Genomic DNA, 25,275 nt, shown 5'->3' with positions numbered 1-25,275 from the left:
CCAGGGACCCTCGCCCAAGAGAAGCTGCCGATTGTGGTTTGTAACTCAACGGCTTGTACGGGTTCTCACGGCTTCTATCTATATATTAGTCTTTGATCTCTGTTTCTAAAGAAAGATGGAGGAAAACGGAAAATGTGCTAAGAACCTCGTCCTACTGGGAAGTGTCTACCTGATGCGAATCATATATTTAAAAAAAAAAAAAATCTGAAAAAAGTAAGCCTCAATTTTTTTTTTCTTCTTGTTTTACAAGCCCACTGCCTACAAACACCCCCATCACAGAGAATACACAGACTGACAGGAGGCTTCCTGACCCACATTGTTTTATGGCACCTTAAACCAGGTCACACAAGAATTCACCCAGTGATGTCACACTGATCAGCCAATCAGAGCGCACCAAGACCCACCTGACCTATTTTATTGTATATCTATATTGTGCTTTTTTTTTTATTTTTTTTTTTGCAGACTAGCCTTTGGGCATTATGTATAGTTAAAGGAATGTTACAGAGATTTGGAGATTTTTAAATAGAAGTTAATTACAGTTTTCCAGTACATATGAGCTGCTGCATGCCCTGCAGGGAGTTATGTATTCTTTCCGGTCTGACACAGTGCTCTCTGCTGCCACCTCTGTCCATATCAGAGGTTTTCTATGGGGATTTGCTGTTGCTCTGGACAGTTCCTGACATGGACAGAGGTGGCAGCAGAGAGCACTGTGCAGACCTGAGACAATACATCACTTCCTGCAGGATATATAGCAGCTGATAAGTACTGGAAAACTGACATTCATTAAATAAATGTAAGTTATAAATCGCTGGCACCAGTTGGTGTGAAAGAAAACCATTTTCACTGGAGTACCCCTTTAATGTTATTTCCCCTTGCATGTTTCTATATTAAAAAGCTAAGATGTTGCTTAAGGGTATAAACACACACACTGTATACGCAGCAGATACGCAGCAGATTTGTTGGTACAGATTTGATGCTGTGTTCAGTTATTTAGATCTAATCTGCTGCGAGTTTGCTGCGAGTTTGCTGCGAGTTTGCTGCGTATCGCAGCAATAAATACGCTGCATATACGGTGTGTGGGTTTATACCCTAAAGGGGTTTTCCCATCTCAGACATCTGGTGGGTAGCAATGGGCCCCACACCTATGTTGGAAATCAGAGTCCCCATTCCGAGTCCTGCTATTGGCTGCCCCAACCAGGTGGAGAATAGAATGAGAGATGGCCGCACATATGCTGGACTGCTTCGATATAATACCGATACAAGATACATATATATATAATAAAGCACCTCTGTAGTCGTGCAGACTTGTGCACGTCATTTAGGGCTTTGTTCTCTTTCATCCCGTATACATATCATAGAGCAGGAACCCAGCGGTATCCTACAGGAAATCACTGTCTGAGAACCAGTAACAATCTCCATGACTCTCTGGATGAATTTCGGTTGCTCTGACCACAGTCGGCGCCTCTGTATACACAGCGACTTTCTCATATATCTATCTTTACACGCAGCCGTCTCAGCATCCTTTACAGCAGCTTCCTGAACCAAACAGACGGGGGACATGGTACAAAGGCATAGGGACCTGTCACTCGTTGGATTTGCCAATCTCTTTAAACTGAACCTTCCTGTACGGACTCATTAACCCTATAGTGACTCCTTGTTATGAAGATAATACAGGGACATAGATGGAGTAGAAACTGGTCTCATCATGGGACAATCATGGCGGTACAGACAGTGCTACATACCCAGGGAGACCAGACCAGACCAGTCAGTGCCACCAGATGACAGATTGTCCATATAACGACTCATGTATTAGTTCTAGTAGGTTTACAATGTCAATGTAGCATACAATGTCATTGATTTTATTCTAAGTGCAAAAGTGTGAGGTTGTCATACAGCAGATCTACCACTAGAGGGAGCTACATATCTTCTTATTTTCCACTTGTAAGAAAATGTCATCTGGTAAGAGCAGGTTGTTAACTCCTTGCAGTCTAAGCCCTATACATGGGGGTGCCGGCAGCAGGATCTGCTCATTTCATAGGATTCTCCATTTCTTCCCCTGTGGAAGAACTCGGTGGACTTCAATATGCCCAGTTCTTATTTTTCATCAGACAAATACTAAGGGGGGAGCTGTCTGCTACATGCACCACTCATACACTGGACACATATCCCACATGCACCACTCATACACTGGACACATACCCCACATGCACCACTCATACACTGGACACATACCCCACATGCACCACTCATACACTGGACACATACCCCACATGCACCACTCATACACTGGACACATATCCCACATGCACCACTCATACACTGGACACATACCCCACATGCACCACTCATACACTGGACACATATCCCACATGCACCACTCATACACTGGACACATACCCCACATGCACCACTCATACACTGGACACATACCCCACATGCACCACTCATACACTGGACACATACCCCACATGCACCACTCATACACTGGACACATACCCCACATGCACCACTCATACACTGGACACATACCCCACATGCACCACTCATACACTGGACACATATCACACATGCACCACTCATACACTGGACACATATCACACATGCACCACTCATACACTGGACACATATCACACATGCACCACTCATACACTGGACACATATCACACATGCACCACTCATACACTGGACACATACCCCACATGCACCACTCATACACTGGACACATATACCACATGCACCACTCATACACTGGACACATACCCCACATGCACCACTCATACACTGGACACATATCCCACATGCACCACTCATACACTGGACACATACCCCACATGCACCACTCATACACTGGACACATACCCCACATGCACCACTCATACACTGGACACATACCCCACATGCACCACTCATACACTGGACACATACCCCACATGCACCACTCATACACTGGACACATACCCCACATGCACCACTCATACACTGGACACATACCCCACATGCACCACTCATACACTGGACACATACCCCACATGCACCACTCATACACTGGACACATACCCCACATGCACCACTCATACACTGGACACATATCCCACATGCACCACTCATACACTGGACACATATCCCACATGCACCACTCATACACTGGACACATATCCCACATGCACCACTCATACACTGGACACATACCCTACATGCACCACTCATACTCTGCTGGACACTGGACAAGTGCCTTAAAGGGGAACTCCAGGTAGAGGTTAAAAAAATGAAACTTCTGCAGAAGCATATAGCATTACTTACCTATCTATCCCAGTTTTGAAACTACCAATAAACTTGTCACCTGGGGGGGATAGCAGAAGGAGCAAGAGACAATATGGATTTGCACAGGGGCCATTTTTCTTCACTTCCTGGATTTCTATCAGCTACCAGTGTAGCAGAACCATACAGATACGGTAATACATTGTATAGACACATCTATGTAACTTTTAAAGTACTTTTAATAGAGAACAAGTTTTTCTTATTTGGAGTTCCCCTTTAAGCACATTGTAAAGATGCTCCACTCACATGCTGAACACACAGCCCTCCCAGATCACTCCCTCAGCACTCATATGACAGACACACAGCACTCTAGGGCCCCTGCCCCTCCGGCACATATACCTGCTCATTTTTTATTTTATTGTTTATTCTTTTATTTGTTCTTTATTGCACTGTTACATTTACAGGGTAGCCCACAATCTCCTCTTCTATTCATTGCTCAGGATTTGTTCAGGCGGTGGTTTTCTCAATCCAGGACACATAGTTACACACCTTAGTATATACTCCCGGGTATCCAGGGAGAGCGCAGCCCTGACCCCAGGACACTATTCCTTGCAGCTTTCCATTGCAAACCACAGGACCCCCGGAGTCACGCTAAACAAGAGATAAAACAGAGGACATTGTGAATATTTAATATTAAATCTATATTACTTTGCATTATGTTTCCTCCTGGCAGCACCCGGCTATGTCTGTAATACTGACTCCATCTATTACTGTATGCAACAGACACAATAGAAGCTCTAATCTGAATAGGACTCTATTCCCTTTAAGACCAATCAGAATTTTACTGAAGGGAAATCCTTATCCCCATGGTCTCATGTAATATTCACTACACAAATCCCTGAGGTAAATGTCATCTGACAGTCCGCATTACATGTACATATTAACTTCAATGGGGATTCAAGACTTCAGAACCATCTGTATCATATAGAGTGCGGATTATACCTGACAAGTGTCTTTTCCACCTTCCAGGTAACCCAGGCAGAACATGTTCTTAGTGATCTGATCAGGATAAGCGGCATGACACAGCTGATCAGACAAAACCGGGGCCTTCAGGCATTGAAGGATATTTGGATAATTATCTAGGAAAAAAGAAGCACAATAAGATAAAAAGAGTTTTCTCCTTCCCTTCTGTTACTATACTCCAGAGCTGCACTCACTATTCTGCTGGTGGGGGTCACTGTGTACATACATTACATTACTAATCCTGAGTTACATGCTGTATTATACTCCAGAGCTGCACTCACTATTCTGCTGGTGGTGTCACTGTGTACATACATTACATTACTGATCCTGTACTGATCCTGAGTTACATTCAGCATTATACTCCGGAGCTGCACTCACTATTCTTCTGGTGAGGTCACTGTGTACTGTACATACATTACACTACTTATCCTGTACTGAACCTGAGTTACATCCTGTATTATACTCCAGAGCTGCACTCACTATTCTGCTGGTGGGGGTCACTGTGTACATACATTACATTACTAATCCTGAGTTATATGCTGTATTATACTCCAGAGCTGCACTCACTATTCTGCTGGTGGGGTCACTGTGTACATACATTACATTACTGATCCTGTACTGATCCTGAGTTACATTCCAGAGCTTCACTCACTATTCTGCTGGTGGGGTCACTGTGTACATACATTACATTACTGATCCTGAGTTACATCCTGTATTATACTCCAGAGCTGCACTCACTATTCTGCTGGAGGGAGCACTGTGTACATACATTACATTACTGATCCTGAGTTACATCCTGTATTATACTCCAGAGCTGCACTCACTGTTCTACGTTTTATTTTCTTACCCCCATCGCTCAGAGTGTTCCCCCATCCTGAGATGAGACAGAGCGTCCCCACCGTCTCACAGTGAGAGGGTAGATTGACCGTCCTAATCTGAGAGCTCAGCCGCACCGGTTTTTTCAGCTTGATTAACATGATATCGTTGTCGAGGACAGAAGGGTCGTACTGCGGGTGCGGAATGACCTTAGAAGCGGCAACAAATTGCTCGGGTCCTTCTAACTCTTTGAGGTTATGTTCTCCAAGACGGACTTGAATACGTCTAAAATGGGGAAAATTTCGTCACATAGATCAAAAGAATCTTCTGGCTGACCTTGTGTGTACCCCAGCCCCAGTCAATGTATGTAACACAGTTATTGGGGTCCACCAACCAATAGACCCCACCCCTATGATAAGTAGGCTGTCCTATTATGTCAAATATGGCCATCCGTATGCCATACTCTAGCTTATTATAAGAGTAGTAGAGGCTTGGAACAAACTTCCAGCAGATGTGGTTAATAAATCTACAAAACATGAAAAGCTAAACTTCCTGTGTTTTGACTTCTAGTTTTTTATTTTTTATAACAAAGAGTCTAAATACAGGAAGTCCAGTGTATCCCAGGTCATCTGAGCTCACAGAGAGTAGGCAGCCATGTGACTGAGCGTGACTCTCTGGCCAGGGCTTCATGTGTTTGGTCTCTTTTTTTCAACCAGAACAAGTCTAAAAAGCTTCAGGAGATTGGACCTGGATACAGTAAGTATAGATGTTATATAGCTGCCTTCAGGAGACTGGACCTGGATACAGTAAGTATAGCTGTTATATAGCTGCCTTCAGGAGACTGGACCTGGATACAAGTAAGTATAGCTGTTATATAGCTCTCTTCAGGAGACTGGACCTGGATACAAGTAAGTATAGCTGTCATATAGCTGCCTTCAGGAGACTGGATCTGGATACAGTAAGTATAGCTGTTATATAGCAGCCTTCAGGAGACTGGACCTGGATATAGTAGTATAGCTTTGTTATACGGCTTGATAACTAAAAAATAAATAATTATGAATTTATATTGCAAACTTGCTTAACATGACATAAATTGTTGATTTAGATTTTGAAAGTTATAACGACAGTGACACTTGCTAAAATTCACCTTCAATATTGAGCAGAATTTAAAGATCTGTGCAGCAGCACTAACAGGAGCAGAAGTGTCACAGTTTTAATTTACCAACTACCATCCCACTGGTCAATTGCTTATTGTTTCCAATTCACTGAAATTTCTCCACAATATTCTACCAGTACAGCATCAATGAATATTCTCGCACCATTGTACTGTATCTTGGACTATGGCCAAAATCAAATCTAAGTGCCAGCCCGGTGTGAGGCCAGTACCTTTGAATAGGTATATACAGAGTTCCTTACTTTTGGTTGCAGTGAGCAGCAGACACCACCCATATGGTGTTGATGAGAGCCCCTCCACAGAAATGGTATCCAACATTCAGGGACACCTGGTAGGGGACAGAGCCCTCCTGGCAGTTGTAACCCCCCACAATCTTATCATCATCCTCAATGGGGGCTGCAGCTGAAAAAAATATATAAGTAAAAACATCAGGGGAAGTGCAATTTTTTGACCATTAATTAAGATATTTTTCACCAGTTCTCCCCTCTGGAGGCTCCATCTCTCTGTAGACTAGCTACCATGATGTCCCCCATACACTTCACCCATAAAAAGGGGGATCCTGCAACTTTGTATCTCTACATTACACCCTCAGAATCAACAGCAGCATGGAGGACATTAAAGAGCAGTACTTAGCAGTGAAAGGTGTAAATCCAGCTCAAGGGTGAGAAATAATTCTCACTATAAACTTTTGCAGTCTCTCTTCAGTCTTTCTATTTGCATCTCTCTCTCTCTCATTTGTCAGCCCCTCCTCTCTTTCTGCCCTCCATTTCCTTTTGCATGTATGGGCAGCAAGTAACCAATCCCTCAGTGAGCTAATAGTCTACTTCCTCTCTTAAGATTAACTTGAGATTTTTTTTTTTTATATATAAAGAATGACAACTTTAGGAGGTTAAGGGAGTGTGAGTTAAGTTTTTTTTTAGCTGATAAGATCTATTTTTTTTCTGATAAGATATATTATTTATATATATTCACTTGTGCTATTGATTATTGCAACATGTGTTGAAATAACAATGACTCTTTAGGCTACCATGAGTTTTTGAATGTGTATTCAGGTGTATTTGTTTCGTGTCACTAAAGGAACAAATATAATTCACTACTGGGGCATAGTTATAGGTGTACATGCTCTAGGTAGCACAGGTAACGCAGATCCAGGTGTCTGAAGTATAGTATATTAACAGTATTAGCAGTAAATAACAACATATAAAGTCATAACAATGTTTTAATACCACTTGCTCTCTACTAGTGGGCAATGCCGTGCCTCTCTATAACCTTATATTTACCCCGGAGCCTTAATAACACCTAAAATATTATACTTATGGAGAGTACAGATGTAGCAGAGCTAACCGAGGTATGGCTCTTTAACTAGATGCGGTAACCCATAAACTTTGCTACATCTGTATAAAGAAATATAAACTTTTACATACCAGCAAGTCCCAGGACAAGAAGGAGAAGCTTCATGTTGACACTGTGAAGTATTTCTTGGCCTGACCTGACCAATATAAACCCTTGAATGGCCCAGGGTTATCTGTATCTCCAGGACACATGTCTGTTCACACGGAGGTTGGAGCGGAATCCTGGATTTAGTAATAATGGATTATTTATTGATTCACGTTCACCCTATCAGACATAGCGACATCTCATTTGTCATCTCCGGATGAAGGTTCCTGGGGTAGAATTATTACACTTTGCCAAAATGATCAAGGATAATGGCATAGATAGACGGCTCATGTACTCATAATGGACTGTATGGAGCTGCAGCTGCCAGTATCACTGGTAATTTACTTCTATTTAAAAATTTCCAGTCTTCCCATACTTATCAGCTGCTGTATGTCCTGCAGGAAGTGGTGTATTTATTCTCTCCAGTCTGGCACAGTGTTCTCTGCTGCCACCTCTGTCCATGTCAGGAACTGTCCAGAGCAGGAGTGATTTTCTATGGGGATTTACTACTGCTCTGGACAGTTCCTGACATGGACAGAGGTGGCAGCAGAGAGCAGTGTGTAAGAATGGAAAGAACACACCACTTCCTGCAGAACATACAGCAGCTAATAAGTACTGAAAGACTGAAGATTTTTAATACCCTCCCTGGGTCCCAAACACATGCCCATTAAAGTAGTAGGCACCATATTTTTCGGCGTATAAGACGAGTTTTTAACCCCAAAAAATCTTCTTAGAAGTTGGAGGTCGTCTTATACGCTGGGTATGGTTCCCCCATACGGTGGGGGGGCTCAAAAATGGCCCCATCTCCACCGTATGAGGAAACCACTATAAAAAACCCCCCAAATATTTAACTCACCTAGGGCCCAATCCCGGCCTCCGCGCGCCTCAGATACCGTGACGTACACTACCTGGGCCGAAGACGGAGATTGCTGAACCTCTTCCGAGCAGCCGAGCATCTCATCGCCTGCCAGGAGAGCTTCGTCTTCGGCACCTTCCAGCGCCTCTCTCATTCTCCCGTAGCTCTCCCAGCAGCCGAGCATCTCCAAGCTTCTCCGATGAGAGAGGTTCGGCAATCTCCCTCTCCGGCGCAGGTAGTGTACCTCACACTGTCTGCGCCGGGAATGGTACGGGAGTTGCGCGGAGGTTGGGAATGAGCTCTAGGTGAGTTAAATGTTGTTGTTTTTTTTAATTATTTAGCTGCAGTTAACCCCTGCCTGACCGGAGGGCTGCGGTCAGGCAGGAGATGACATTTTCCCCTGGCGAACCCCTGACAATCTACTTAAAAGTCAGGGGTTGTCTTATATGCCCAGTCGCCTTATACGCCGGTAGTCCCTGTAGTTTGTGGGAGTGTTGCAGTGCAGATGAACCACAGAGTCCAGGTTAAGTTAACCACTTAAATGTTTTATTGAAACAGCTCTTAAAGTGACAGTACAGTTCAATACTTTTGCACAAGTTTGGATATAAAAGTTTGCACTTGAATTTTTTTTGCCAAGTCCCTTGGAAGACTTGGAGATCATTTTTAATAGGTGATACTTCAATTGCAACAGTCTCTAGGAAGGTTTTAGACTTGTAGACTTGAAGACTTGTAGAATAGATAGAGGGATACCAGGGGGACATGTATAGGCAGTGCAGAACTATGTCAGGGTGACCTTATTACTTGACTCTTGATAGAAGAAACTCATATTATTGGTTTAGAGAATACCGCCTTATACCAGATGAGATCACAGAGTGCAAGATCCAGGAACATGGGCCCTGGGCTTAAACAACTGGGTATAGATAATACCTCAATACTTCCCAAGAAGATTGAGGGCAGTTCAGTGGGGTACTTCGGCTTTACTTGCTCTTTGCCAACCACTTGGGATAGTCCTGAACAGCTGAAGGACTATCTGAGAATACTTCTATAGAACATGGTCACCCCAGACATAGTTTGTGGACCCCTTAACAATAGTTGCCCCACTTAGGGTTTAGCTGAGCTTAATCTTGTAGACAAGAGCTGGAGGAAAAGGTACAGTCTCTGGTAGGAGCAAGCCAGGCGCTGAGGTAAACTCTCTCTGGAACAGCAAACTTGTCAGGAACACACTTTCTAACCAGTTAAGACCCAGAACTAAGCACTACCCCCTACCCTTTAAGCACTAGGCCTAAATATGCACTAATCCCCTATTGTTGGAAGAACTGTGAGGTACTACAATGTTACATTGATAGAAATTTTCTAGGAGAGTAAGAGGTGTCTGGTAGATATAAATACAATAATACTTAGTGGCGGCATCTTGTGGCCAAAAGTGAATACTACAGTTCTGAAAATAACAATAGTGCTATAGTGTCAGGGAGCATAAGGAACCTTCTAGAAACTAAGACACAGTAGTGGCACATTGGTTCCAGGACACTACAATAATGCTTCCTATTACTTTATATGTCAATATGCTGTGCGTTGTGTGCTGCTACCTTCCTGCCTGTTATTAGTAGAACTAGTCGGTGCTTGTGAGAACCCCCATAGACTTCTATTAAAGGTTTCCATCATGTCCTCCCTTTCCCTTCTTCCTCTTGTAACATATATAAAGGTTTCCATCATGTTCCCATTTCCCTTCTTCCTCCTGCAACATATATAAAGGTTTCCATCATATCCTACATTTCCCTTCTTCCTCCTGTAACATATATAAATGTTTCCATCATGTCCTCCTTTCCCTTCTTCCCTCCTGTAACATATATAAAGGTTTCTCAGATGTCTCTCCTTTCCCTTCTTTCTCCTGTAACTTATCTGTATATGTTTCCATCATGTTCTTCCCTATCTCTTCTTCCCCCTATAAGGGTATGTGTACACTGAGCATTTCTCGCCGATTCCGCTGCAAAATACATGCGGAATCCACGCTGAATTCCGCCCATTTAAATGCAACATTGCTCCTTTCTATACAGCAAAATGGAAATTCCGTCTGTCTGTGCTCACAGTGGAAATTCCGTCCGGATTCCGTGCGGAATCCGTGTCCCGCCCAAAGAATGAACAGGTTAATTCTTTGGACGGATTCTGCTAGAGGAATCCTATAGAAGTCAATGGGGCTTAAATTCTGCTCAAATTTAGCTCCTATTCTGCCTGAATAGGCCAGAAAATTCAAGCAGAAAATTTTCCTCTACATTTCCTCGAGAATTCCTCAGTGTGCACATATCCTAACAGGTATAAAGGTTTTTATCATACCCTCTGTTCAGTAAACATTTAGTGGAGAACAGAACAGGTGCAGGAGCTTTTCTCAGGTTTGATCTTATGATTTGATGTAAAGTAAAAGCAAATGACAGAAAATTAGATCTCAACTTTTTTTTATTTGCATTTTACACTTATATTGTGCTTCTCATTCTGGCCAAATCTGATGTTCAAGCATTGATGGTTTCCTCAATCCAGGATACGTAGTTGCAGACTTTGGTGTAAACACCGGGATATCCTTGTCGGGCGCAGCCGATTCCCCATGATACCACTCCTTGGAGTTCTCCATTGCAGACCACTGGACCGCCAGAGTCACCCTGGAAGAAATATCACACACAGGTATGTGTATGGTTGGTGGTTTTCATATCCTTTTAATATAATGGGCGTGAAAAAGAAAGCAATGTTGCTTAGGGCTCATGCACGTGGCTGTAATACAGATCTGTCGTTCAGATCCCTAATAGGATATATGAGCTTCTCACTTCTTACAGAATCATATATAGGTGGCTTGTTTTATTATATACCATATTGAACAAGAATAATTTCCTGAAAGCCCTGGTAGAAATTGGCACCATACAGTGCAATGCACTTCTGCTCAAAACAGAACCAAATGGGCATTGCATGGCTTTACCATGTGCATATATACTATATGAGTTGTGTACCTGGCAGGAATCCTTGCCACCTTCCAGATATCCTACACAGATCATGTTTTCAGTGATCCTTCCAGGATAGGAGGCCTTGCAGTCCTCGTCAGATAGGATGGGAGCGTCAAGACACTGCAGGAGATCTGGATAGTTTACTAGACAAGACAAGGCAAGGATATGAACAACAATGTGGACTGTTAACTCATATACAGTTTATTCTATAAGTGGTGTGGGCAATGTTGACCAAGGTACTCATCCTACATGAATGCATTGTAGAACTACCCATCTAGTAGCAATTGACATTAAAGGGGTTGTCCAGTCGTACTCTCCTTTCCAATATGACATCAATACAAAAATGAAGAAATCAGACAGAAGGGCATCAGAAAAAAATGGAGATTCTCACCTGAAGGTGTTGTGCAAATACAAGGCACAACACTTGACCACAGCAGGTATATGAACCGCAGCCACTCCCAGGCAACCACAACGGGATAGTAACAGCAACAAGAAATTCTCCACAACCCAACTGGGTCCAACGGACGTAGGTTCAGGTAAAAAACCAAGGCAAAATGAAGTACTAAAAATTTATTAAAAAACAACAAAACGTGTTTCAGGATTGTACCGATCCCTTTCTCAAGTGTCTTGAGAAAGGGATTGGTGCGATTCTGAAATGATCTGTGTCGTTTTCTAATATATTTTGCCTTGCTTTTTTACCTGAACCTGCGCCCGTTGACCAGTTGTAGAGTGGGGGATTCTTTGTTGCTGTCAATATGGCATCAGGCATGGAGTGAAACAATGGCACACTGGGAAGTACAGTTACATATTCAACCCTATGATTGTCAGTGATTATTGTTTATTGGTGCTTGTTTATGAAATAGGACATGGGGGGTTTATTCTCCAATCTGATCTTAGTTGGGTTGGAGCCTGGATGACCCCGAATTTCAAGTAAGCCAAACATAACATGTATTTCCTGGCAAACATGTACAATTGGTAAAGAACCAAGTGGATCCTGGCCATCAGTCTATAAAACTCTCCTGGGATTAGGGACAGCAATCCTTTACAGTATTTTTGCTCTAACTAGTTGAAAAAGTATTTATACAGTATTTTTGCTCCTAAACTAGTTGAAAAATTACCAGTAAAACCAATGGCACAGTGGTCCCTGCTAAGTTCTAGCTCAGACAACCTCATTGAACTTTTTGTACATTCCTTGTGTAATAGGAACCTCAGCTTTTTTTATTCTTTGCAATTAGGAACCCAACTTTTTCACTTGGTACCATGTTGGGTTGCATGATCATATGACGTTACAGTCCAGCCATAAAGATCAGGACATTTAATGGAACCAAACATAACCAATTGTAAAGAGGAAATCCATCTTTTTGGGTTGCAGATAACCATACCCACCTCCGCTGCTCAGTGTGTTTCCCCAACCAGAGATTAGGCACTGGGTTCCAGCCACATCACAATGAGTGGGGAGACTGATACTCTGGATCCTGGAGTTCAATGCAATTGGCTGGGAAAGTTTTATTAACATGATGTCATGGTCAAGCAGATAGGAGTTGTATTTTGGATGACGAATGATCTTTTCAGATGAAATGAACTGTTCCGTTCCTTCCAGAACCTCAATATCGTGTTCTCCAAGCCTGACCTCGATACGTCTATGAGTGAGGAGAGTGGATATGTTTAGCTCCATGAAGTGAGGTTATAATAAGAGCTGTATGTTATCCCATGACTTACGACATGTAGCAGTGAGCAGCAGAGACCACCCATTGGTCATTGATCAGGGATCCTCCACAGAAGTGGTAGCCGGCATTCAAGGATACTTGGTAGGGAACAGAGTTCACGGCACAGGTGTAGCCTCCTACAATCTTGTCATCGTCATTGTAGGGGAAAGCCGCTGAACATAGACAAAAAGATTACATCTATCTTATATAAGCCAGTAACAAAGTTAACTGAATACTTAAGTTGTGACCCAAATACACAGAGGTGTAGCCAGGGAAAAACTGGCAACATGAATGGTTTATGGGCTATTAACTTTGATGCCATTCTTGGCTTTAATGCTACAATTTGGGATCATGAAGACCTCAGGTTATTGTAAGTCATTCTTGACACTATCGGCAACCAAGTGAGGAAGATGGTCACCATTTCTTAGCACCAAATATTACAACTTCTTTTTCCTCGTAGGGGTATGGAAGATGAGTTACCAAATACTTTTTTAGTACTTTTTAATTGTATGGTGAGTTATAGGAACAGTGCAATTGTTTTACCATCAAAAGAATTTCTTCAAACTTACCTAAATTATTTTGGGTTTTGATTACCAATTCTGACACAATTTGTTTTGTCTTGATTGATGCAAAATTTAATTTAGTTTTTCCTAGGATTTAACGGACAGTTTGGATTTGGCCATACAGGTCATGCTGGATGGTGTACGTGTGGAAGAAGAAGTCTTCATATTGTGTATGCTTATGTAACCTTTGGTCTTCTAGACTCCCACATTAATTTGGCCCCTTTCCTATAGATATAACTCAAGAACATAACAAAGGAACAGAGAAAGTCTCTACTCACCAGCAAGTCCCAGGACCGAGAGGAGGAGAAGACACTTCATGTTGATGAGAACATCTGGGATGCAGAGACGGCTTTTATACCTCTCCACCACCATATCTACAGACGTCACCAAATGTCTGTTCTCACGGATCAAGTTCTTTGGTGCCAATTCCTGGAAAATATCTATTAAAGAAAATTTTGCAGAAGGCTGGACTTGGCTTTAACAATAATGGATAATAAGTGATTATACTTTTCCCTCTGTCTCTTAGAGTTGTCCCTTGTGTGCATGGTTTAGACTTTCTCTTACTTTCAATCATGGAGGGCAGGATAATGTAACGATCTATAATCATAATTCAAAATAAATGTATGTCTTAGATTCCATCCTCTACTGCATGTTATATTTCACTTAACCCTTTAAAGGGGTTCCTTGCCTTAGACCATCTTATTTGTTCAAAGTTCCCATTGGCAATAAGGTAAGCACAAAGGGGGGCATTTACAAAGCCCGCGTCCTGGGCGTATGCCAGGTAGGAGACCCATATTCGCCCCTTCTCCCTGGCATACACCTGCGGTATCCCCTGCTCACCTGATGGGTAGACAAGGGGTGGTGCAAGGTGGGGAACAAGTGTGGCCTCCTCCAGCACCTGATTTACCAAAATGTATGCCTTTTACCGCAGAAATCTACCCCTGCTCAGGAGTAAGTTTAGATTTCTGCACCCGCCGCATGGCAGGCAAAAGTAAGCCTGGGTTTACTAAGAGAAAGAGTCTTAGTGAATCTAGTGGCCCAGGGGCAGATTAACTTTTCCATGGACCCCGGGCTGTTCACCAAGCTTGGGCCCCCAACCCACTGTAACTATGGTGGCACTAGCTTTAGTCTTTTTCCTCCATAATGCAACCTGTAAAGGACCTGTGGTGACATCATTGTCACATGATAAGGTCCTTCAGTATGTTCTCAAATGTTACTGCATTGTCTCCTGGCTGCAGCTTTGCCCTGATTTGCGGTAAATGTACAAGTCTGTTTGGGTGGCCATGGGACCCCCAGGAGCTCAGGGCCTCGGGCTGTCACTTGAAACAGACCTATTATAATCCACTACTGAGTGGGGCATTTGGGAGCATGGTCTTACGAGTACTCCGGTCTTCATAAATGTCCCCCAAAATGTCCCTCCGCTAGGATCCTACTTGTAAGCAGCTGTAATGTGTTTGTGAGGAAATCTAGCTAAGTGTTCAGTTTCCCTGCATTGCCATCAAAGGAAAAAAAATAGCATTACACCAGCCAGGAGAATGTGAAGTCAGTGACGAGGCATACACTCACTGTACAACTGTACTACAGCAGGGATTGCCATCAGTGTCGCTTTGTAATGGTAGACAATAGATGTGCTATGTTTATAGTGCAGAGAAGCACTTGCCTGAGAGTCAGCTTTAACAGTGCAGTCCTATATCTGGCTCCATAATGGCCTCCGTTCCTGTGACTCTGCCTTCAGTCACTTTGTTACTCTTCTCCCCCCTTTGTTAGTCTTCTCCTTGATCCTGCCTTGCTTCAACCTCTTAATTCTGATCTAGCTCTATCTGACCACTCTCTATTCTTGACTTCCTGATGTGTTCTGATGTGATCACTTTTCAATCTTGTAGCAACCTTCAAGTCCTGTGACCATGCTCCACTCTTATGAACATGTTCCAGTACTGTGAAATGTTCCAGTCCTATTATCATGTTCCAGTCCTGTTCTGGCTATCCCCCTGCAGAGCCGTTAATGGGATAGGGAATCCAAAGGATAGGGAATTTGTCTGATTGCAGAGGGTCTAACCTCTGGGATCCCCATCGATCACGAGAACGAGGACCTAGCTGTCCCCATTGAATGGAGCAGCTGGTTGGCATGTGCACCCGGCCACTATATTAAAGGAGAAGTCCGACGAGGGGACTTTTTTTTTCAGAATTCAAGGGCAGGAGGGAACATAAAAATAAGCTTAACCCACCTCTCCCTGTTCCTTTCAAGCATTGGATCACCACTCTGGGACCCCTGCCGGGCTCAGGGGTCTTCTCAAAGCCGACGTCACAACCCAGTTGATTGACTGCCTTCTCAGCCACTCACTGACCGAGCGGCCTATCCAACAGCAAAGGAATTTCCCCCCTCATGGTGACATCATCAGGACTTGGGGAAAATGCCTTCCGACAGGGGTCCCGGGCCTGGTGAAGTGGCACGCCATGGGCACAAGGAGAGTTAAGTTAGCATTCCGTACTTACTTCCCCACTGGCCCTTCCCTAAGATAAAAATGGCCGAACTTTCCTTCAGTTCTTTATTGAACTGCTGATATAACCAAAGCAGCACTTGGCTGTCGCACTGGCTCCATAGAGAATGACTGACAACGTACAGCTCCATTCGTACCATTCCTACCACAATCGCGGTAGGTCGCAGAGGTTGGATCCCCCCCCCCAATCAGACCTGTGGATAGGGCATGAGACTTGGTCCTTAACACTCAGATCCCCATTCTAGCCTCTGCCAACCTCTCGCAGCCTTAAGTGCCCCCTTTGCTAGTCACATGAAATGTAACAAATGTGCCTCAAGCAGTCGGCTCTCAAGGTTTCTGGCTTAGGATTCATGTGTTGTTCTTGGCAGCCATTGTAATTGGTTTTCTGAAATAGTTTATCAAGCTAATGTGAAGGACGGAAGTGCTTTGTGGAAAATGTAATGGATTCACTACTGGGCTATAGCCAACTTTGCCTCTCAACTTGGGTATTGAACTCTAGATACTCAGGGGTACATTAGAAGGTTCCTCCAATCCCTATAAGGGAGGATATACTGTACTATACAGACAATCTGTTACAAACATGTAGCATCGAGTAGTGGTAAGAAGTAGTGATAGAGCTTTCTACATTCTAATGGGCTACATAATATCCAAGAGACCACAAATGTGATTCCCATGGCTCAGAGTCAATGGTTGGATTACGGCTCTAATGAGGGAACAATGAACGAATTAGATAAAGTAGACTGAACCATCTAAATAGTTGAAAAAACACTGGCCATAAGCTGTTCTTGGAAGAGGCTATTTGTGCCCTTTGGAACCTGTACTATATGTTCTTTATCAGTAAAGAGCAAAGCGTAAAAGGATGTTCCAGTGGAAACCTGTTCATCCAAGAGTGATCTATATGAAGTAAAACTGTTCCAGCCGTAGACATCTTTGGTTAAGTGTCTATAATGATATATATTAAGTCATCTATATCATATGCAATTTAAGTCTGTCCCAGAAGGATGATGGATGACTGTTAAGTTCTACTTACTGGAGGTAGAGACCCTGTAAACCAATGTCCAACATAAAATCATAGAACCATGGCTAAGCGCAGTGTCCCACTACAGGTGTTCATACAGGTTTGGTGAAGCCTCATGTTATACTGTTTGTACATTGCACTTTTTTTATTTACTGTTGAAACTGTATTCTTGTATTTTACTGTGTATTAACATATGGTTGGTGTTTTTTTTAGTTCCAGTATATTCTGTGTGATTTATGGAAAAGATGCACTTTCATAGTAAATGTGTCAAAGTAAAAACTCCCCCAAAAATTCACAAATAGATTTACCTGGTACCGACCAGGCGTAGGCCTGCAACAGTTGCACAACTTTTTTAAAAGGCGCAAATGATAAATTGGGCACAAATCCTGGATTATGGGAATTTTGGGGTAAATACACAAAACAGGCAGATTGAAATAAAAGTTGCATCTAAAAAATATTCACCTGTCCAATACTGCAAGTCTGTAATAAGGGTCCTTCCTAGGAGCACTTATTTACCCGATAATCTTCTCCCGTAAAAGAACCAGTGATCATCAGCTTATATATGAGCTCGTTCATCGGCTGATTGATTCTTTTTGATGAATTGAGATTGAATATTCAAGCTATCTTTTGTGCTTCCCAGCTGCTTGTATTAAAAGTACCTTGATAAGGCTCTGATAATCTCACTGATCAGCGCTCACGTCCTGCCTCACATCGGGCCCTTAGGCTGATTAAGTAGTTTACAAATACCCAGGTTGTTTTGTTTTTCTTAACCTTTTTGTCTCAGGTCTCTTGTCTGAAGTAATTGCTGTAAAAGAGTCCCATGAGTTAGTTGCCAGAACTGTTAGACTACCAGAACTGGCTACAATGCTGCTCCACCTAAGCCATTTGTGTATGGAATCTGACGTCCCTCTAATAAACTCTGAGGGGATAGCAATTTGCCTCTATAATGGTTTATACAGTTAGTTCTGCTTTAAAGGGGTTATACAAAAACATGGCCACTTCCCCCCCCCCCCCCCTACTGTTGTCTCCAGTTTAGGTGCAGTTTACAATTAAGCTCCATTTACTTCAATGGAACTGAGTTTCAAAACCCCACCCAAATTGGAGACAACAGTAGGGGGATAGTGGCCATGTTTTTGTAGCGCTGGATAACCCCTTTAAGAGGGAGGAGTATGTTGCCTGATGGATTGCACCCCAGAGTTCTTAGGGAACTCAGTTCTGTAATTTCTCTACCCTTGTATGAAATATTCAGTGATTCTTTGCTTACTGGTATTATGCCGAGGGACTGGCGTAAGGCACATGTAGTGCCGATCTTCAAAAATGGCTCTCGAACTTCCCCAAGTAGCTATAGACCTGTCAGCTTAACGTCCATTGTGGGAAGGAAAACTATTTGAGGGGCTTATAAGGGACTACATCCAGGAATATGTAGTGGCTAATAGTATTATAAGTGATAACCAGCATGGTTTTACTAAGGACAGAAGCTGTCAAACCAACCTAATATGTTTCTATGAAGAGGTAAGTAGAAGCTTGGATGGCGGCGTGGCTGTGGATATCGTGTACCTGGATTTTGCAAAAGCGTTTGACACAGTTCCTCATGGACGTCTGATGGGTAAGTTAAAGTCTATCGGTTTGGAAAATTTTATGTGTAACTGGATTGAGAACTGGCTTAAAAATCGTACCCAGAGAGTGGTGGTCAATGATTCCTACTCCGAATGGTCCCCGGTAATAAGTGGTGTACCCCAAGGGTCAGTACTGGGCCCTCTTCTGTTTAACTTGTTTATTAATGATATTGAGAATGTAATTAACAGCAATGTTTCTATCTTTGCAGATGACACCAAGCTTTGTAGTACAGTACAGTCTATGGAGGATGTGCAGATGTTACAGGATGACTTAGACACACTGAGTGTTTGGGCGTCCACTTGGCAAATAAGGTTCAATGTGGATAAATGTAAAGTTATGCACCTGGGTACTAATAACCCGCATGCATCATATGTCCTGGGGGGAGTTACTCTGGGAGAGTCGCTGATGGAGAAGGATCTGGGTGTACTTGTAGATAATAGACTACAGAACAGCACACAATGTCAGTCAGCTGCTTCTAAGGCCATACATTAAAACAGGCCTGGACTCACGGGACAGGGATATAATATTACCGCTTTATAAAGCTCTGGTGCGGCCTCATCTGGAGTATGCCGTCCAGTTTTGGAACCCGATTCATAAAAAGGATGTTCTAGAGCTGGAGAGGGTACAAAGACGGGCAACTAAACTAATAAGGGGAATGGAGCATCTTAGTTATGAGGAGAGATAAAAAGAATTACATTTGTTTAGTCTAGAGAAGAGACGTTTAAGGGGAGATATGATTAACTTATTTAAATATATAAATGGCCCCTACAAGAAATATGGGGAAAAGATGTTCCAGGTAAAACCCCCTCAAAGGACAAGAGGGCACTGCCTCCGCCTGGAGAGACAAGGGGGCGCTGCCTCTGCCTGGAGAAAAAAAGGTTCAATCTCCGGAGGCGACAAGCCTTCTTTACCATGAGAACTGTGAATCTGTGGAACAGTCTACCACAGGATCTGGTCACAGCAACAACAGTAGAGGGCTTCAAAACCGGCCTAGACAAGTTCTTAGACCAAAATAATATAAATGCATATGTATAGAACCTATCACCCCTCCCCCTTCCCTGTATCCATCCCCTCCTTGGTTGAACTTGATGGACATGTGTCTTTTTTCAACCGTATTAGCTATGTAACTATGTAACTATGTGCCTAGTGTAAAGCTATGCAGAGGGTTGGGTTTAGGAATAGATATAACTTCCTTTCTTATCTCTTCCTTCATTTCTCTCGCAGGATCTGGAGAAAACATTTCCCTCCCACCCGCTCCTTTTTTTAGTCTTTAGAATTGATTCTCTTGTTGCAGGTGTGTGTATAATTGGAAATAACGCATGTATTATTGGAAATCTTATCTGTTTGTGAATGGAACAGGATAAGAGATGACAATGTCAATTGTATTTTCAATTAATTAGTTACAGTTTGCCATTACCTTCAAAGCGTAAAGAAAGGGTAGTCCTTTAGCCATGGTTCCCCAGAGGTTTCCTCCACTGGATTTTTTTTTTCTTCTACTGAGTTCTGGAGAATGACTCTTTAGGAGTTGGGGATTTGCTTTGTTTAGTATTACTCACCCTGGGTGGGTAGGTGAGGTGGGCAAAGGGATGCACTTTTGTGTGAATTGGTGTAGGTACAAATTACATTGTTTGGTCTATTAATGAGTGGGCTTGTGGATAGTTTGGCTGTTAAACAATGTGAGCAGGGTAAGGTATTTTGATTTCTAAGACTTTTTTTTGTCTTTTTGATTGTATATTTTTCATTCCATTCCTCTCCTAAATTTTGCTATATATTTTTTTTTTGTTTCACAGGATTTTTATTACTCTTTGATTTACTGGTATACCCCCATGTATTACATACAATCAATATACCATTTGTGATTTTATACTGTGTCCCCCTCACCAAACGGGTAATTTGTATTCAGGGGCATAACTAGAAATGGCTGGGCCCCATAGCAAACTTTTGATTGGGCCCCCCCGCCCCACCCCCTCTCGATCGACCACTATGCCATCAACACACTCAGCTCTACACAGGTTCTGTACACCATATAAATTACAGTACAGTTACATCAGGTGACTTACAGGAGACGTCTTCTCTGATCGGAGTTCTTCCCTTTTCATTTTCTTCTCCATTTGCCCTGTGCCGTTATGAGAACTTCTCCGAGCCACGAATCCACAGAATCTGCCAGACAGACATATTAGGCTCCTCACTCTGTCACCATCCTCATCTCTACCAACTGCACATCTGTATTGGCCCCTTTACACCCACATTTAGTGGGTAGGCTGACTCTATGTGATCCCATTTTAGTATATGGCCCTCCTCTTTGTCGCCCCTCCTGATAGATAGCTTCCTTATGTTGCCCCCCCCCCCCGCTGTCCCCCTTATAGATGCCCCCCATGTTGTCCCCTTATAGATGGTCCCTTATGTTGCCCCCCCTATAGATGGCCCCCTCTTCCCCTATATTGTCCCCTTATAGATGGCCCCCTTTCCCCCTTTATTGTCCCCTTATAGATGTTCCCCTCTCCCCCAATGTTGTACGTTTATATCCCCCTCTCCCCCTATGTTGTCCCCCTCTCCCCCTATGTTCTCCCCTTATAGATGCCCCCCTCCTCCCCTTCCTTATAGATGTCCCCCTCCCCCCCCCCTTCCTTATAGATGGTCCCTCTCTCCCCCCTCCCTTATAGATGCCCCCCTCTCCCCCCCTTCCTTATAGATGTCCCCCTACCCCCTTCCTTATAGATGCCCCCTTCTCTTCTAGATGCCCCCTTCTCTTCTTCCCCCATTCCTTATAGATGCCCCCTTCTCTTCTCCACCCCCTTCCTTATAGATGCCCCCTTCTCCCCCCCTTCCTTATAGATGGTCCCTCTCTCCCCCCTACCTTATAGATGCCCCCCTCTCCCCCCTTCCTTATAGATGCCCCCCTCTCCCCCTCTTCCTTATAGATGTCCCCCTCCCCCCCTTCCTTATAGATGCCCCCTTCTCTTCTAGATGCCCCCTTCTCTTCTCCCCCCATTCCTTATAGATGCCCCCTTCTCTTCTCCCCCCATTCCTTATAGATGCCCCCTTCTCTTCTCCCCCCCCCCCTTCCTTATAGATGCCCCCTTCTCCCCCCCCCCCCCCGTCCGAGGAAAGCAAGTTTAAAAAAAAGAAAAAAAACTCACCTAACAACACGCTCCCCCGTCGAGCCTTTTTCCTGTCACCCCCTGTCTGATGCACGGCTGCCGTCTGATGCCGCGTCCTAAACCCGGCAGCGCGCGTATCATAGAGTTCTGTGTAGGGCCTGTGGCCGCGACTTCCGGCACACGTCTCTGTGCCGGAAGTCGCGGCCACAGCACAAGCCCACACAGAACTCTATGATACGCGCGCTGCCGGGGCTAGGACGCGGCATCAGACGGCAGCCGCGTATCAGACGGTGGGTGACAGGAGCGCTGTGGACCGGTCCCGTGCTCCTCCTGGCCCAGTGACTCCTTTTCCCTATGGTTGGGGAAAGGAGTCTCCGGGTCGGGAGGAGCACGGGACCGGCCCCCGGCTACAGCACTTGGGAGGCATGCTCAGCCGCCCAGTGCTGCAAGATATGTAAGCTCTAGGGGCCCGCGCCACGGGCTCCCTGATGCGGCGGGGCCCCGTAGCAGCCGCTACGGCGGTAGTTCCGCCAGTGTTTGTATTTCTTCTTGTACATTTAATATTTTTTAGTTGATACTTGTGTATGGGGGGGGGGGGGGATCATGACCAGGAGAGGGTGAGAAGTCATTGGACGGCTGCTAGGCAATATGGATAATCCCTTGCATCCACTTATTGTCACAGCCGCGGCGGCGTCCCGCGTTCCGGGCCGCCGCCGCGACCGCTTCCTGCCCCATGCAGCAGCCGGTGTCCATAGTCGGGGACCCGGCGCTGCTATCACCTCGGCCCCGGGGGGCGCCTCACCTCTCCACGCTCCTGTCTCCCGCTGTGCCGGCCGGCGCGCGCGTCCCCGCCTCCTAGGGCGCGCGCGCGCCGGCTGTCTCAGATTTAAAGGGGCAGTGCGCTCCTAATTGGTAGTTGCACCTAATCACTCCCCTATAAATCCCAGCTTGCCTTGTTCCCTGTGTTGGAGCCTCTACATGCTTCCCATAGCGTTTGGCCCAGCTCCCGGTTGTTCCTGTGTCCTGTCCGTTACCTGGTCCCAAGTCCCTGTTCCTGAGTCCTGTCCGTTACCTGGTCCCAAGTCCCTGTTCCTGGTTCCTGTTCCCCTGTCACTCCACCTGTTCCCGTGTCCAGCCTGTCACGTGCTCTCTCATCTGCAGACTATTGCCTGTGCCATCTCCTGCCACGCCTCGCCTGCCGACACCAGCAACCAAGCCAGGGGTAGCGACCTGGGGGTCGCCTGCCGCAGCAAGTCCATCCCGCCTTGCGGCGGGCTCTGGTGAAAACCAGCGGCCCCTTAGACTCCGCTCCCTGGTGAGGTTTGTGTCATCGCTGGTGCCGGTCCAGTGGATCCACTACTCCGGGCGTTACAGTAGGCTCCAACCATGGATCCCGGCGAGGTGCCCGATCTCCGTGACGTCGCCAGAGTGGTCACTCAGCAGGCGCAACAAATCCAGAAACAGTCACAGCAGATCCAGCAACTCACTGCCGCCTTACAGCAGCAGACTACTGCCCAGCGCACACCACCTCCTGACGCTTCTTCTTCACTCCGACTGGCCCTCCCAAGCAAGTACTCTGGGGACTCTAAGTTGTGCAGAGGATTCTTGACTCAGTGCACCATGCACATTGAACTTTTGAGTAGTCAGTTTTCCACCGAGCGCTCTAAAGTGGCTTTCATCATCAGCCTATTAGAAGGTAGAGCCCTGGCCTGGGCCACGCCACTGTGGGACCGTGATGATCCAGCTGCTGCCAATCTCCGGGCCTTCCTATTCGAGTTTCGCTCCGTCTTTGAGGAACCTGCCCGTGCTTCTTCAGCCGAGACTGCTCTCCTCAACCTCTCTCAAGGCAGCTCCTCTGTTGGTGACTACGCCATCCAGTTCCGCACCCTGGCAGCCGAATTGGACTGGAACGAGGCCGCCCTATTGGCCACCTTCAAGAAGGGCCTGTCTAGTCGTGTGAGAGACGTGCTCGCTGCCCGAGACCTGCCTACCTCCCTGAACGAACTCATTCTACTGGCCACCCGAGTTGATACTCGTTTTTCGGAGAGGGAGGAGGAGGTTCGGCATGAACATTTACTAACCCGTTCCCGTCGCCATCCCCAGCTGGCGCCGGTTTTCCAGAATCCTGACCTTTCGATGTCCCAACCCTCTCCTGAGATTCCTATGCAGGTGGAACGGGCTCACCTGACGCCTGATGAAAGAATCCGGCGCCTGGAGCAGAATCTCTGTCTCTATTGCGGTGGTTCCGATCACTTCCGGCTGGGATGTCCCCTACGTCCCCAAACATCCGGAAAATGCTCGCACCTAGGTCCGGTGGGACAGGTGTCCCTAGGTGTGAATGCCACCATTCCAAGTCTGTCTATGCCAGTTTCCATCCGGACTCTCTCAGGACGAAATCATCAGACTACTGCCTTCCTCGATTCTGGGTCAGCAGGCAGTTTTATTGCGGCAACATTGGTCCAAAGATGGCGGCTACCCGTGACCCGACTAGCCAGGCCCCTGACTATCTCCTCGGTCACAGGCGAAATTCTTACCGACCGTGTGTACTACCAGACCGCACCTTTAGTCCTCCAGGTGGGTCCTTTACATCAAGAAGAGATATCCTTCTACGTCCTGCCCCATTCTTCCCCCGCGGTCCTCCTGGGACTCCCGTGGCTGCAAGAACATGCCCCTCAACTGGACTGGAGAACCGGGGAGATTCTCAGTTGGGGTCAGGACTGTTCCAACCAGTGTCTCAGGTCACCTCAGACCAAGTGTACTATGTCGTTTCCTGTCCCAGCCAAGCCTCTATCTGACCTACCGGCAGAAGACCAAGACTCGGCGGATGCCTTCTCTGCCGAGGTGTACCCTCTCTCCGTACCCAAGACTAAGGTCGGGTCCTCTCACCACCGGGAGAACTTACAGAAGGTCCTCGTCCACAGACCCACAGTCCCTTGCCATGTTTTACCGCCTGATCGCCTAGCACCAGTCGTCACCTCCTCGCTTCGGAGAGTACCCCCCGGAAAGACTCATGTTCACCCTGCGCTTCGAAGAGGTATTTTGAAGTGGGGTCATTCCTCGTTGGAGGCCGGGCACCCTGGAGTCCGTAAGACCGGCCAACGGATCTCTCGCCACTACTGGTGGTCCAGTTTGTTTCAAGATGTCAAAGACTTTGTGGCTTCCTGTGCCATCTGCAGGCAAGAAAGAGGGGGAGGCCAAAGGGGGGGGGGTACTGTCACAGC

General features: G+C 45.3%; 2 protein-coding genes across 2 annotated transcripts; both read right to left on the bottom strand.

Moving 5' to 3' along the window:
* Positions 1-3,479: 3,479 nt before the first annotated feature.
* Positions 3,480-7,797, bottom strand: LOC138799081 (trypsin-like). Its single transcript, XM_069979850.1, has 5 exons — positions 7,696-7,797; positions 6,514-6,673; positions 5,129-5,382; positions 4,261-4,397; positions 3,480-3,909 (listed from the first exon to the last, which is right to left on the bottom strand). Exons 1-5 carry the CDS (start codon positions 7,727-7,729, stop codon positions 3,766-3,768), a joined length of 729 nt encoding a protein of 242 aa, XP_069835951.1. The 5' UTR covers positions 7,730-7,797; the 3' UTR covers positions 3,480-3,765.
* Positions 7,798-10,997: 3,200 nt separating this feature from the next.
* Positions 10,998-16,328, bottom strand: LOC138799070 (trypsin-like). Its single transcript, XM_069979836.1, has 6 exons — positions 16,314-16,328; positions 14,099-14,260; positions 13,271-13,430; positions 12,938-13,191; positions 11,558-11,694; positions 10,998-11,215 (listed from the first exon to the last, which is right to left on the bottom strand). The coding sequence occupies exons 2-6, from the start codon at positions 14,190-14,192 to the stop codon at positions 11,069-11,071; spliced, it is 792 nt and encodes a 263-aa protein (XP_069835937.1). The 5' UTR covers positions 14,193-14,260; positions 16,314-16,328; the 3' UTR covers positions 10,998-11,068.
* Positions 16,329-25,275: the final 8,947 nt, after the last annotated feature.

Source organism: Dendropsophus ebraccatus, chromosome 8 (genome assembly GCF_027789765.1).
Source record: "Dendropsophus ebraccatus isolate aDenEbr1 chromosome 8, aDenEbr1.pat, whole genome shotgun sequence".
Classification (NCBI taxonomy): Eukaryota; Metazoa; Chordata; class Amphibia; order Anura; family Hylidae; genus Dendropsophus; species Dendropsophus ebraccatus.
Note: the sequence above shows the minus strand (reverse complement) of the source record. Positions and strands in the feature narration are given on the sequence as shown.